The 16,298-nt window shown below is 32.5% G+C and overlaps 1 protein-coding gene across 1 annotated transcript in view; it reads left to right on the top strand.

Annotated features, from left to right (window-relative positions):
- LOC133175621 (choline/ethanolaminephosphotransferase 1-like) overlaps window positions 1-11,212 on the top strand; it is a 16,411-nt gene extending 5,199 nt beyond the window's left edge. The window contains exons 3-8 of the mRNA XM_061310736.1: window positions 1,959-2,100; window positions 3,673-3,757; window positions 4,877-5,008; window positions 7,539-7,697; window positions 7,906-8,031; window positions 8,271-11,212. Of these exons, the coding sequence (XP_061166720.1) occupies window positions 1,959-2,100; window positions 3,673-3,757; window positions 4,877-5,008; window positions 7,539-7,697; window positions 7,906-8,031; window positions 8,271-8,399 (773 nt within the window). The 3' untranslated portion in view covers window positions 8,400-11,212. The remainder of the gene's footprint in view (window positions 1-1,958; window positions 2,101-3,672; window positions 3,758-4,876; window positions 5,009-7,538; window positions 7,698-7,905; window positions 8,032-8,270) is intronic.
- The last annotated feature ends 5,086 nt before the right edge of the window (window positions 11,213-16,298 follow it).

Here is a 16,298-nt window from a genome sequence, read left to right as displayed (position 1 = left end):
CCGTAACATAGTGAATTTTCCAATATATAAAGTAATGATATGACGATTTATAGGAAGGCTGATATGGATTAATTTACGTATGTAACTATATTCCAATTGCATTTCTTTCTCTGGTAATATGTAAAACATCAAACTTATAACTATATCAGTGAAACCAGAAACAAAATTTTGGTAATATTTGAAATTTTCACTTGAATAGCATCATAGACCGAGGATTGGTGTTGTAAATTTCAAAGTGTTGTTGGAATTGAGTTTGCTGCAAATGATGTTGTCAAGCATGTTAGTGGCACAAGGAGATCGAATAAAATTGTTTTGAATGGGTTTTTCAGAGACAAAAAGAAAAGACATAGAAGTGACATAACACACAAGAAGGTTGTAGAGAAGTCATTTTTAGCTCACCTCAACGAAGTTGGGGGAGCTTATGTAATACCCTCGGCATCAGCGTTGGTGTTGGCATCCCAGGTTATAGATTTTGGAGCAGTTTTCTTTTCAGGTACTTCTATGCCCTATATTAATCAGAGACGCATGGAAGATGCTTCTAGTGTGTTTCATTGTACCAGTCAAGGTTTCAGATGCTGCAATTTCAGCTAAAGAATGACCAGGTTAATGTTTTTGGAGCAGGTTAAAGTTTATGGAGCAGATCTCATTTCCAAGTAACTTTAAGTCCTATGTTGACCAAACTTGCATGGATGATACATCTAAGGATGCACAATACTGGACTTGCTTCAGATGCTGGATCTGACCTATATTTTCAGGATGAGTAACCAGATTAAAGTTTTTGGAGCAGATTTCATTTCCAAGTAACTTTAACTCCTATGTTGACCAAACTTGCATGGATGATATATCTAAGAATGCACACTACTGGACTTGCTTCAGATGCTGGATCTGACCTATGTTTTCTGGTTGAGTGACCAGGTTAAAGTTTTTGGAGCAGATCTCATTTTCAAGTTACTATAAGGTCTATCTGAACCAAACTTGCATGGATGATGCATCAAGGGACGAACACTCTCAAACTTGCTTCAGATGCTGGATTTGACTTACATTTTCTGGATGAGTGACTAGTTCAAAGTTCTTAGATAAGTCCATTCCCAAGTAACTGCAAGTCCTATCAGACCAAAATTGCATAAATGTTGCATCTAGCGATGCACATTACTAGATTATTAGTTTTGTGTGGGACTTTGCCTTACTTAAAGACAATATTCGTTGAGGTGAGCTCTGTAATCTCTGATTACCTATGTTTAAATCGTATAAGAGATTCAAGGACAGTTTTTACCTCCGTACCGAAGATTGTTATGCCTATAAGTAGAGTACTATTTGTTAAATTCAGATAGTGAGGAACGTTATGGGTTACGGTCAACGTCAAACTTTGTGTATTCTCTGCTACCTACAATGTAAGGCGATCTCTCGAGGACTGAAATTTGAATCTGATTTAAAAAAAAACTGGACAGTGGTGAATTTTAGTAAGTTCCCCAGTCAATAGTGGTTTTCCACTTTGAAAATTAATCAGGTGCTTAAGAGACACATGTTAAGCACACAGGACAGTACTTAAAAAATGATCATGAAGCCATAAGTGATGTAAATTCTGTTTGGTTTTGTGCGCCAATGTACACTTATATGCTTTCTCCATTTTTACATGATTGTCAAATGTGTTATTATCATGAAACTTTGAATTTGTGATCATAGAATGTTGCTCTTTACTATGACAAGAAAAAAAAATTAATTTAGCAAAAAGAAACTTAATTGGTTTCCCTGTCTATGACTTTTTGGGAGAACCCTAGCATATTTGAGAATGCATAGAATTGTGTATTATTGATTTTTTCCTCATTTACTTGACGTGTTATTTGTATGTTTTATACATGTATATTGCACCCAATACATATTGATATTCTGATCAGACAAAGCCTCCTCTATGTGAGTATATTATAACTGTTCTTAACAATTTTACCTATTGTTGACAGTGTTTGTTGCACTGGGTGTATCCATCAGTCTGGAGCTGGGTCGGAACGTCCACTGGATGATGTTTAATATCTTCCTGGGCATCTTCCTGTTTTATATGGCTCACTGGCAGACCTACGTTACAGGGACGTTACGGTTCTCATTGTAAGTTACCTCCTTATGTTACGTGCACACAAAGGTACTAACTGTAAGTTACTTGCTTAGTTATAGGAATGTTACTAGTTAGGATTCTCACTGTAAGTTACCTATGTTACAGGGACATTAAGATTCTCACTGTAAGTTACCTACATTACAGGGACATTTAGGTTCTGTAAGTTACCTATGTTACAGGGACATTAAGATTCTCACTGTAAGTTACCTACATTACAGAGACATTAAGATTCTTACTGTAAGTTACCTACATTACAGGGACATTAAGGTTCTGTAAGTTACCTATGTTACAGGGACATTAAGATTCTCACTGTAAGTTACCTACATTACAGAGACATTAAGATTCTTACTGTAAGTAACCTACATTACAGGGACATTAAGGTTCTGTAAGTTACCTATGTTACAGGGACATTAAGATTCTCACTGTAAGTTACCTACATTACAGGGACATTAAGGTTCTGTAAGTGACCTATGTTACAAGGACATTAAGATTCTCACTGTAAGTTACCTACATTACAGGGACATTAAGGTTCTGTAAGTTACCTATGTTACAGGGACATTAAGATTCTTACTGTAAGTTACCTACATTACAGGGACATTAAGGTTCTGTAAGTTACCTATGTTACAGAGACATTAAAATTCTTACTGTAAGTGACCTATGTTACAGGGACATTAAGATTCTTACTGTAAGTTACCTACATTACAGGGACATTAAGGTTCTGTAAGTTACCTATGTTACAGGGACATTAAGATTCTCACTGTAAGTTACCTACATTACAGGGACATTAAGGTTCTGTAAGTTACCTATGTTACAGGGACATTAAGATTCTCACTGTAAGTTACCTATGTTACAGGGACATTAAGATTCTCACTGTAAGTTACCTACATTACAGAGACATTAAAATTCTTACTGTAAGTGACCTATGTTACAGGGACATTAAGATTCTCACTGTAAGTTACCTACATTACAGAGACATTAAGGTTCTTACTGTAAGTTACCTACATTACAGAGACATTAAGGTTCTCACTGTAAGTTACCTATGTTACAGGGACATTAAAATTCTTACTGTAAGTGACCTATGTTACAGAGACATTAAGGTTCTCACTGTAAGTGACCTATGTTACAGAGACATTAAGATTCTCACTGTAAGTTACCTACATTACAGAGACATTAAGGTTCTCACTGTAAGTTACCTATGTTAAAGGAATTCTCACTGTAAGGTACCTGCATTACAGGGATGTTAAGATTCACACCAAAAGTTACCTACATTACAGGGATGTTACATTTTAACATTTTCACTGTAAGTAACCTACATTACAGGGATGTTAAATGTGTGTTGATTTTGTGGGTCAGCCATACCCACAAATTTATATTCCCACAAACAACTATTTTGTCAAGGTACCGATTCATTGAATCTACTGTATAAACAATTACCCACAAAATTGCATCCCCCAAAACTAGTTAATATTTGCTTACCCATGAACATTGATTCTCATGAAATAAATATTATCATAGCACTATTTGCAGCTATATTTGACAATGACTGGGAGTAATGTGTATTTCAGGTTTGATGTCACAGAGACCCAGGTTCTAATCATGTCATTATATTTCCTCAATTTTTTATTTGGATCCCATATATGGAACTTCCAGGTTTGTTTTATTAACCATTTTACAAAGCTACATATATTTATGTATATCTTTGATATTAACCCATTTGTTTCGATAGTTACAGTAGTTAACATACTATTTCAAAAAGTTTATAATCAGGATCTAATAACTGGATAAAAGACTTTATAAAAATCCAGCTTAGGTGTTGGTGTCAGTTATGGCATCCCAAGTTTAGTTTTCTAGTAACCTAATCCCTGCTTTGACCAGATTCACATGGATGATGCTTCTAGGGATGCACGCTACCAGACTTGCTTCTGATGCTGGATCTGACTTACATTTACTGGATGAATGACCAAGTTAAAATTTTTGGAGGTCCATTGCCAATCAACTACAAGTCTTATCTCAACAAAATTTTGCATGGATAATGCATTTAGGGATGCACACTACCAAATATGCTTTGGATGCTTGGTCTGACCTTCATTTTCAAAGTTTTGGAGCAATGGACTTTTGGAACAATTCTATTCCCAATAGCTACAAGCCCTCTCATGACTAAACTTGCATGGTTGATGCATCTAGTGATGCACACTACCAGATTTTCTCTGGATGCTTGATCTGACCTACATTTCTGTATGAGTGATGAGGTTAAATTTTTTTAAAGCAAGTCTACTTCTAAGTAACTATGAACTCTATTGTGACCATACTTCCACAAATGATGCACACTACCATATCTATACTTCGGATGCTGGATCTGACCAACATTTTCCAGATGCTTGAACTGGTTAAAGTTTTTAGAGCAGGTCAGTTCCTGAATAACTATAAGCGCTATGGTTGACCAAACATGGGTGAGTCATATAGTGATGTACACTATCAGACTTGCTTCAGATACTGGATAACTGGATCTGACCTAAATTTTTCCAGATTATTGATAAGGTTAAAATTTTTGGAGCAAGTCCATTCCCAAGCAACTATAAACCCTAAAGAGTATACAGTGACCAAACTTGCATGAATGTTGCGTTTAGGGATGCACACCCCCAAAATATTCATTTGGTTTAAGACTTTGGGTTATTTATAGATAATTATTTGTTGAGCTGAGCTTTGTAACCTTTGATACATTTTATTACTACGTTATACATGTATTAACACAGAGGAATTTTTTTTTAGGTTCCAGTTATAGGGGTTCCATTACGCTTGATTATGATATATTTTAGCCTTGCTCCTGCTTTTCTTCAGTTTTACAACAACATAGGCATCATTTTACAGGGTGGTTCTGGCAAAAATAAATCCACAATAGCAGTAAGTATTAACATTAAAATTTCTTGTGACACAAATGCGGTGTTTTTCTTTGAAGTTAGCTGTTCTGTATTAGCAATACAGAACGGGAATACAGTGGGCGGAGCTACTTTTCGTTCTGTATTAGCCCTGTATACTCTCTTGTATTAGCCAACTGTTCTGTATCTAAAATACAGCACGGTCTTAAAATAAATCTGATTCAATTTATCAAAAGTACGGAGAAATATTAAATGCTGATTTTTTTTCCTATTGTAAATTTTGAAGAATATTTCCTTAGGAATGCAAAATGTCAAAATTTCTCAATCACTTTTAAAAAATTATTCCACACAGAATGTACACGTTATTTCGATCCAAACGAAAAGGAAAATTCGCAATTATGGAAAACATCCTATGTTGGATAAATTCCTGAAAACCTGTTTGCTTTCCCTGCTTTTTGTGTCCCCTTCAAAATAGTAAAGCCAATGGGTTCGCGGATGCAGCATACATTACGTGAAATTCTCCCTCTCCCCTATTTTCCACTCTTCTCGTGCAAACTCAGTCAAGTCCATTTTTCAGTTTTTTTTTTCCTTTTTTAAATTTCCTCTTAATTCCTTAACGCTGATGACTGCCGCACATCTCTTTCACTTCGTTTTTTATGTCGCATTTCAGTAAGAAAAATAAAAATCCGTAACATCAAAGTCCATCGAAAAACTGTCTGTATTGCCTGTATGTGTATCTAGTTTAACTGAGATTTTAAGACCCCTGAAATAAATTAGGATCAGTCTCCATCTACAACAAGGTTAAATCTCCCACCTTTTCAATTAAGACAAACTTCAAGTCTGTTTCATCTACCCCGTTGTCAAAACGAATCTGACTAAATCTTACGTTGTCTGTGGAAATATATATACTGCGGATGTATACTCCCCGTCGCGGCCTCATCTACAGAAAAAACAAACTAACTCTGGCAGAAGTTTTGATGCTGCATAGCTATGAAGTGGGCGGAGCTTTTTTTTTGATTGATCGTGTCACAAATCATTTAGAGAACTCAACAGGTTCTGTATCGTAGATACAAATTTGGGGGTGGAGACTCATGCTACGCACTCGTCAACCCCCAAATTTGTATCAACTATACAGTACCTGTCTTGTTCTCTAAATAATACTTAGTACATACACAAATTTATCATTATAGCAGTATGCCTAGGATGTACTTACAAGTAATTTCTCTTTGTTGTTTGTATTTCTCAGTATTTTTGGAGAAGAAAGGATTTTCCGTCTCTGTCAGAATATAATGAACAACAAATTCCCTGCGGTGTTAAAAAAATTAGTTTATTTTAAAAAATAGTTTATCCCAAATAAATGTCAAATATATGATACATGTATACTGTTTGCTATGTTGGACAATAATGATACAGTTGTGCCTCGTTTATGGACAGTCCACCTTTCCAGACCATTTTTAACTCACCTGAGCTGAAAGCTCAAGTGAGCTTTTCTGATCACCCATTGTCCGTCTTCCATCCATCTGTCTATAAACTTTTCACATTTTCAACTTCTTCTCAAGAACCATTGGGCCAATTTTAACCAAAGTTGATACAAAGCATCCTTGGGTAAACGGGAGTTTAAATCGTTAAAATGAAGGGTCAGGCCCCCTTACAAAGGGAGATTATCAAGGAAAGACAAAATAGGGTGGGGTCATTAAAAAATCTTCTTCTCAAGAACCACTGGGCCAGAAAAGTTGAAACTTAAGTGGAAGCTTCCTGAGGTAGTGTACATTCTAAATTGTTCAAAGCATGGCCCCCTGGGGGTAGGATGGGGCCACATTATGGAATCAAAGTTTTACATTGAAATATATGGGAAAAATCTTCTCAAGAACCAGTAGGCCAGAAAATGTGAAACTTATATGGAAGTTGCCTGAGGTATCGTAGATTCTGAATTGGTCAAATCTTGACCCCTGAGGGTAGGTTTGGGCAACAATAAGTATTACAAGGGGGAAGTCTGGTGAAGAACAGCAGGACCAAAGTTACTCAGCTGAGCATGTGGCCCATGAAATTCATGATGATCTATATTTACTACAGGTCTTTTGGGAAACAGCAGGGCTTAAGTTACTCAGATGAGCATAATGGCCCATAGACCTCTTGTTAAAACAGGAGTTACACAAGGGAGACAACTTTGAAGTGTAAATTAAGAAGAGTAAAAGTAGAAATTGTTTAGGAAGTTTCATATAAATAGAGGCAAAATCAAAGCAATATACATGGAATAAGTTGATGGATGAAAATCATGTTATTTTTAAATTGATTTTAGTTACAGTTGTAGTTTGTTTTCTCGAACACTGATATCTCTAGTACCAGGGATATGTCGAAGTGAGTTGGCAGTCCCAACCACTTATTTTTTTTAATGTTTTTAACCCTGGTTATCTTGAATCATCAGAAAGCTCAAAGTTTAATCTTGGTTCCATTGAGTTTGAGATAATGAGGGGTTGACTGTATTTACATTTATTTACTTATTGGTATTTAATTTTTGCAGGGAATGTAAGCCATTTTTATTTTGTTTATTGCAGGGAACCAGCACAATATTTCCTGTATTTCCAATAGGAATTGTGATAGTATTAGCCATAGTAATAGCTCACAAATCACCATCTCATTTATTTGAAAATTACCCCTGTCTCTACCTCCTTAGTTTTGGCCTATTGGCAGCAAAAGTCATCAACCGATTAATAGTAAGTACACTTGTTCCTAGTAGTAAAGTACACATAAACACATTTATTCCTGGTCATGGGGGACAAGGGGAAAGTTTCAGAATAGTAAAAATATATATGTATCGCATCTTCTAAATAGCTGTTTCATGTTTATTGATATTGAAAGAAAATTCAAAGAATAAGCTGTTGCACGTTTATCCACTGATTAATGCTTTGCTGTCTTTGACAGGTAGCTCACATGACAAAGAGTGAGATGGACCTCCTGGATTCTGGGATTTTGGGACCACTTCTACTCTTCTTAAATCAATATTTCAACTGTTTAATAAATGAAGCCTTTGTCCTGTGGATTTGCTTTGTAAGTACTGCATTAGGCTTCATCCTTATCCACATTTAATTAATGCTTCGGCAATTACAAAACTGTGTCAATAAAGAAGAATGAGGTCAAGAGCAGACATACTGAAACGATAAGTGGCTCCTTATTTCATTTACTCCTAATCCTCTTGATCCAATGCTTGCCTACTTAGTATTAAAGGCCTGACTTGTTTCACAGAGTATAACTGTGTATTTTATATGTTTCTTTTTTTTTGTTTTTAGTTTTATGTGTCTCAGGATGTCTTGCGATATTGCATAGCAGTGTGCCAACAAATTTGTCAGTTTTTGGAGATATATTGTTTTGACATTGTGACACCATATCCAGGGAAAAAGACCTCCAAGCAGTCGTGAGAAAAAAAGTGAGCAGCAGCAAGGAATGCTGGGATGTGGAGAATATTTCCACATTCAAGCCAGCACTCACCAGCTAAAGATCAACTGAAGCATCCAAGAGGAGACAACTCGTACAGATATGTTTTAGTTTTAATGTGTGAATGAGGGGACAATTGTATGGTATTTTAAAATTAATTTTTTTTTTTAAGTATGACAGTGATTTATATTATGGCCAGGGTTTAGCAGTATTTTATATGCTTGTCAAGTATCATTTATACAGGAATTTATTTTTCTTGGTCACTTGTATATGAGCTCTTTTTAATATATATTTTTTTAAAAATGCATTTATTGAGTGTGTCAAAGTGCTTTAATTAAATTGAAATGTAGGATTATATTTGCTCACTTCAGAATAATTTTGTATACTCAAATCAGTTTCCAAAAATTCACTATGAATCATTTGTTTTAAACAGGCAATTGGTTTGTAATTTATTTATCCAGCATTAAAAAAAAAAGAGTTTTAAAAAATCTAAATCTTTGGTTCTAGTAAAATGGGAAAAAAATTAAGTGTTTTAAGTGCAAACATGTATGATAATTTAAGGGTCACATTTTTTGTAATGTTCTTGTATGAAAGAATATGTTTAGATACTATGTATCTAAACAATCCTAAAAGTTGAACAAAAGCAAGGATTGGGCTTTAAAGTTCTGCAATTCTGTATTCCATATTCAAAATAGTCTGACATATATGAATTAAGTGCTATTAAATTATATAGCATTAGGAAGGATTATTTTGTTTCGATATTTTGAAGCATAAATGTCTCAAAACATAACTCACATGTACTGTATGTCTAAAACCTCAATTCACAAGACAGTAGTTTTTGTTTCAGGAAAAACCTTTTCTTTTAAGGGGGATGGGGGTTGGGGTGCAAAAATCAAAATTACTGAAGAGCAATGAATATTCAAACTTATGTCAAAATTTGTCGAAGTGGAATGTATTCTTAGTACTCTTTATGTATATTTTACACATTTAGCATGCTGCAAAAATGCAGTCACTGTATAATATACATTCCAAAAGATGGACTTAAGGTAATTTTTAGCAGGCACTCCTGGAAAGTTTATTATGAATATTGTTTACAGTAGAAAAGTATTTATAATTCCACCACCCTATTCAGAGTACAGTCACTACCGGTGTAGTATCTATTCAGTGGGTAAGCTAGGCATTTGCCACATTTTAATTTTTTTGTCCTGTTTTTTTTTACTTTGTCTCTATGATGCATGTGGTGTAAAAGTATGTAATGGGTTCAGTGGTTCATGTATTTATTATTTCTTCTTCACATAATACATGTATATTTTTCTTATCCTCCATTTCAAAATCATTGTTTGTGGTTAAATCACATTTTGCTCTTTGTGATAAGAATTTGAAGTCAACATATTTCATGTTTGTATCATTTTTCATAGAATTTGAATTAACATGTATGTCTTTACTCTTTTTCTTTGTTTTACATTTTCATTTTTTTCTTTCAAGGAAATTAATCAGCTTGATTTGCAGCATTTATATTTACAATGTGGAAAAAAAGATAAATTTGCATGCAATTGAACAAACATAGAATAGTATATTCTGTTTGATGATAAATTCATAAGTCAAAAATACTTTTTTCTCATCTTGTTTCTGATCCTGGCATTTTTCAGAAACAGACTCTGCAGAAACACAATACAAATGTTTCATTTTTATTTTCAGACACTATATATTTTGTGTTAACAGGCTACATGCCCATTGTTGAAATAGCTGTGATTTATTTTCAATTTCTACAATTCATATCTTTGAATTGGATAAACTGATGTCAACAGTTGTGTTTATTTCAGTCCCATACCAATAAATTAAGGGCTCTGTAAGTTTTGTTCTTTCATTTATCCACTAATTCATCAACGTCTTTGTGTTTCACAATTCTCCCTTTCATTGTTAAATGAAATGTATTTCAATCAAACTTTTACCATGATCACCATTGTATATAAAAGCCCTGAATGACCATACATTTTGACTGTTACACTTTATATACATTATTGTCACTTAAGGAAGTTTTATCCTGTGGTAAGGGAGATAATTCAAATATTTACAGATCACTGTGTTTCTTTCATAAAATTTCTCTTAACAGTAGTTTGTGTAAAATTTTGCCTCATGTGTTTCGCAAAATTTGCTTGAATATTTTTTCATTAGAAAATCATCAACGTTACTGGAGCTGTCAAAATTGCAGCAAAATTTATGACAATTGTAGCAGAAATCCTCAAAATTCTGGAGAAATTTGTTAAATTTATTGAAAAAATTGTAAAAATTACAGAAAATTTCAATTATAGTAAGCAAAAGGTCATTCTCCCTTAACACCAGTCGATCTTTAACTAAAAACAGCTTACAGTATTACCTATACATTTTATCCGGGAAATTTTTTTTCAGTTATCAGTTTTGCAAGAATAGTGGGTATCTGTCAACATTTGTTTTCACTCTCATTATGCCCATGGAAAGATGGGGTAAACTGGGTACATGTTTTGTTTTGTAAGCAATACTCATATATTTCTTGGGTTTGTTTTTTATGTTTTGGTTTTTCATTTCAATTTTGTAAGCTTGAGGATGGTTGTTAAGTTTTATTCCAATGAATTTTTAGTTAACAAATTTTAGACACTCTTTTAACTAAGTCCACCTTTATCCATTTGTCTCTTGCTCTACCCCAGAGTTACTGAAGGAGAGTTGGACCTCTTTTCCTCAAAGTTTTGCAAGACAATATGCTTCATGAAATATCTGTGATTTTTATTTCATCAAATTATAATAAATTTATGAAAATGTGTGAAGGTGTTTGTGTTTGTCTATGCAAAATACATTGGCATAATAGATCTAAAAAGATGATTATAAATTGCCCTTGATGACTTAGAACCTCTTCTATTTTGAGTACCTCTTTATAAAGGATGTATAGGTACCGTAATTATTATCTATAGTTTTAAGTTGAAGATTTCCTTTATTGATAATACTTATATGACTTCTCCTAAACCTGGCTTAAATGGTTTGAACATATTTTATTGTCTATAAACTTTACAACTGGGATTGGGCAAAAGCTTAAATAATACTTGGAGGATGAAATTATAGAGAGGTAGACAAATACTCTAAAATACAAGGTATTCATGTCAACACTGAACAGGGATTTTCCATCTTTACCTTGGATTTTTCCTGCCCTCAGTAGAGTTGGTGAGGTTTTCTATTTTTACCTGCTTTCAGTGAAATTGGGGATCCCAGGATTGTATTGAATGGGGTCAAAATTCCAGTACCTGTGTGCATACACATGTAGTCCCTTGATCAGTGTTGGTTAGATGAAAATGACATTTTAAATGATATTGAAGTAGAGCTTTTTAGCTCATCAACTGAGCCGAAGGCTCAAGTGAGCTTTTCTGATTGAAATTTGTTCATTGTCGTCATAAACTTTTCACATTTTCACCTTCTCCAGAACCACTGGGCCAATTTCAACCAAGCTTAGCACAAAGTATCCTTGGGTAAAGGGGTTTCAAGTTTATTTTAATGAAGGGCCATACCCTCTTTTAAGGAGAGAAAATTAAAATATAGTGATGATAAGACAGATAACTCACACTAGGATAAATGAGTATTATTCCTTTATAAAACTGTAAAGTTGAAAGGCCATTCTGTCAAATTTTGCCCTGCAAGGTATGTTGAAATTGAGTGCATTTTAAGATTTTGTCTGGAAAGTAATTACTGGTAGGGCAAAATATTATACATGTTATATGAGTGAAAAAGGATGATGTACCTTAACAAAAACTGCACTTGATGAACTTTTTTTATTTTCTACAAAAAACAAATCTGATTTAACAAAACTTTATGTATACTGAAAACAAGATATACTCAAAAACACATATCTAAAAACACTTCTGCTTTTCTGAATGTAAATACAACTTAATAATTTTTTTTTTTAAAGAGAAAGAAATTGAGTAACCTGAAAACCATACACAAAAGTATAATAAGCCGAATATTATTATTCATGTAAAATTCACTTGATGAATTGATATATTAAATGCCAGATCTTCCAGCAAGAGACCTGAAAGCATGATCCACTGCAAAAATTTTTTTTTCCTTATTTTTTCAAAAATTCAAATAAACATTTATCATGATATAAAAGCCACTTTATAAATCTTGTGCATGCAAATTATTTACTCTATATTGCCTTAAAAATATTTTTTTAAAAACTTTTACTGAAACCCTCAAACACACCCTTTTTTCTCCCAATAACATTTGAAATGCATACATCATAACTATGACAGTCAGATCACACATTAATCATGCTTACAGTATTTGTCAACTAGGGTGAAAAACTGCAGTTTTCCCCTCAATTTACCGGTATACACATGTATGTTGTAAAAATATATTTGCAAATTTTAAAAAGTATTAAAGTAGTGCAATGTACATCATACCAGGGATAATTGTGTAGAGCCACAAGATTTATTACATATCTTCTTACCAACAGAGTGCAGAAAGTTGAGCAAAGCTAATAACAATAAAAAAAGAACGAAAAAAAACCCCAAAAAGTAAAAGACTTGCAAATCATATCAACAATAGCTGCATCATAGCTCTAATTATACTTCTATATAAAATACCTTCTATTAGGGCTCTATAAACTAATGAGATTCAAGCAAATTACAGCACCAAACAAAACTTTGATTTTAAGAATCCATGGCAACAAAAATTACCTTAACTTTGCACACATAAATAAATATATGTCACATTTTTTGAAAAACTGTTTATGCCAAGAAAGAATCTATGTAGGCTATTACAAAAGAAAAAAACAAAAAGAAAAAGTAAATTTGCATAAAAATATGAGTATTTCAGCAATCTGTTTCATTACAAACTTCTTTTTGTATCATAAAATATTTTTAAGATTAAACTGGATTTCGAAATGAGGTAATGTAATAGCTGACTGAATTAAAATCTGCAGGAGGTTTAGTTACAAATGTATATCTACAGTTTACAATGCTCACGATGTGTCATTTCTTCCATAATCTGCCTTTTCTTTTACAAAAACTAATGTTTTCAGTACATTTAATACTGTAAATCACTTATTATTCCCAGGAACATTATTTTTCGGTAATAACGATGGTCTGCTTGCAAAAATTTCATTCTCCCATATATTTTTATTAGCATAGGATATATACAGCAATAACCAGCTTTTGTAAAAATTTTGTCTCAATATAAATACATGTACCAAATACCTGTCTCACAAAAATAAAGTGTTGCAAAAATTTGGTGATCTACAGTATTAAAAATGCTTTAAGTATTTGGGAAATGATCTAAATGTTTTCTTATATTCTACAGTGGCTGCAACGTTATTGTTGACAAACCAATCGTGTAGAATCGTTCGTGTAACGTGCGTGATCGTTCGTGTAACGTGCGAGATCGTGCGTGTATCAGACTCAATCGTTTGCGGTTTTAATCGTGCGTGATCGTGCGTTAAGAAACGTGTAAATTTCGTTTTGTAAGTTTTCATCGGAATGTTATTTATTATACAAGCATTTCGCTTGTCTAATTTCTTTTCAATCCAAATAAAATAAATGAAACGCGATTTACATAATTGAAAGCAGAACGAACTAATTATCGCTTGGAAATAAGCAATATAGTAAGTCGTACAATATTGTGTTCTTGTCAAATCGCGTGATTTTTTGTGATAAACCGTACTTACATGTTTAAGGATTTTTTTCTGTGATATTAATTATGTTTACTGCTAATTATGGTCAAGATATTTTTAAAATCAATAGATCAAAAAATAGATAATTTTACAAATAAATAAATAAACAATTCTCTACGCTTACATAAATATTTAGTCCGCGAATGTACATGTACACGACATGATTGTCGGGGTTTCGTTTATCAGTATTTATCTCTGGAGCTTACTTTTAACTATTTTTATAATTTCTGCAAATAAATGATTAAAATTTTGTAAAATAATTGTTGATTTTAGAGAATCACAAATTGAAACATGGAATTAACTTTAAGTATAATTTAATTTATTTTCATGCCAATTTTTTCAGACATATCCCTTTCTGCATATTATGAATTCTAATTCAATCAAAACTCACGGTCCACCTACATGAACATCTTCTGATAGATGAAAAAAAGTTTTCTTAAGTCGGAGAATTACGTAAATAATTATTTGTTATCTAATGTATATAGTTTCAGAATTAACCATTTCTATTTTTTCTATTATTTTTGAAAGTCGATGAAATAATATCAATAATTATTTGAAATCTAAAATAAATATTAAGGCTTATTTCGTTTTGAAAATATCCATTCCTAAAGAATTTGAACTATTTTGCGTGAAGAATCGTGCGTTTGCGTTAGCAATCGTGTAAGATCGTGTAACGTGTAGAATCGTGTGCGTGAGGGATCGTTCGTGTAACAGGTTTTATCGTGCGTTAATCGTGTGGAATCGTTCGTGTAACGTGATCGTTCGTGTAAGTTGTCAACAATAACGTTGCAGCCACTGTATATAGTAATTGACTGTTTTAAGCTGCAGAGTAAAATTGCTGATAACATAATTGGTCATTTCAACCTCATATTAAAGAGAGATGAATGTACAGATTTTATTATACAGGTCTGTGCCAAAGTGAAGATAATTTTTTTTCTCTATGTATTTTACTGAAAACCACATATAGTTAAATAGCTGACAAATGGTCAATTTTTATCCAATTTCATTATTTATTTCAGTATTTAAACCAGAAAATGTGTATTTATCTTTTTTCTAAAAGATAAGTACATATTTAGTTTTAAGAAAAAGATAGTTCATCATTTACATCAATTCTAAAATTCAAGATCAATGTTGACTATATAATTCTTGTGCATATATGACTTAAATTTTCATGTTGCACTTAAATTACAATATTTTTTAAAATATCGATGCTGATCAGATAAAAACTATTGTTTTTATCAAATATAACAATTTCTTGGATTATCGAGAAATGTGTGGTAAAAATTTGTCAAGAAATGTTGTCATTCCATTGATTTTACAAAATATTGTTTTCAATGAAATATACAGAAAAAAATAAAATTATCTTCACTTTTGGCACACATCTCATTGAATGAATTTTGTAAAAAAGCACTTACAATAATATAAAGTCTCGTAATAAGATAAACAAATCCAGTATGCCTAGACATCATTTCAAAGGATCAAGTTATTAAAATTCCTGTATCATTTTAAAGTGAACATAAAAAATATGGGTATCAGTTGTAGGTTTTGAGCTTCGCTTCAATTTTATTTAAAAAGTACAGGAAAATTTTGCTGTTCAAAGTGCAGAACACCAGCCCAAAATCAATTAGCTGATATTTTAACATAATATCTTAAAATTTTTACCCATGCTTACAACCAAATATCCTTCAAGTAAACATCAGTCATATTGAACAAAAACTTGTTATAGTAACTTGTAAAAATATGAATTCTTTAAAAAATATATCAAAAAAAGATTTGTCCAGATTTCGTATTAAAAAAAGAAAAAATTAATGATCACAATTATAATTTAAAGACATCTTATCTTTCCATAAATCCAAATCCAAAACAAGCATTGAAATAAATAAAATAAGTACAAACTTAAATTTTCATTGTTGGGATATGAATAGATTCAAAATTCTCTGCATTTCCACATAATGAAGAAATAAAAACATCACACATTGCAATTATACCTCCATACAGAACAACGATTCCATAGTAACACACAAATATTCTGTGCTTCACATTTTAGCACTGGGTGTTTAATATTTAATAATGATCAGATCTATGATCTTAAGTACTACTTGTAAAAATGTATAGCCAATAGTGCACACCATGTTAAAAAAGCAAGATATTGTTACTAGTTAGTATACCTTAACAACAAAAAATCAAAATA

The sequence above is a fragment of the Saccostrea echinata genome, unplaced genomic scaffold, assembly GCF_033153115.1.
Source record: "Saccostrea echinata isolate AGI-Se365-2 ecotype Australia unplaced genomic scaffold, CSIRO_AGI_Sech_v1 ptg000064l, whole genome shotgun sequence".
NCBI lineage: Eukaryota > Metazoa > Mollusca > Bivalvia > Ostreida > Ostreidae > Saccostrea > Saccostrea echinata.
Note: the sequence above shows the minus strand (reverse complement) of the source record. Positions and strands in the feature narration are given on the sequence as shown.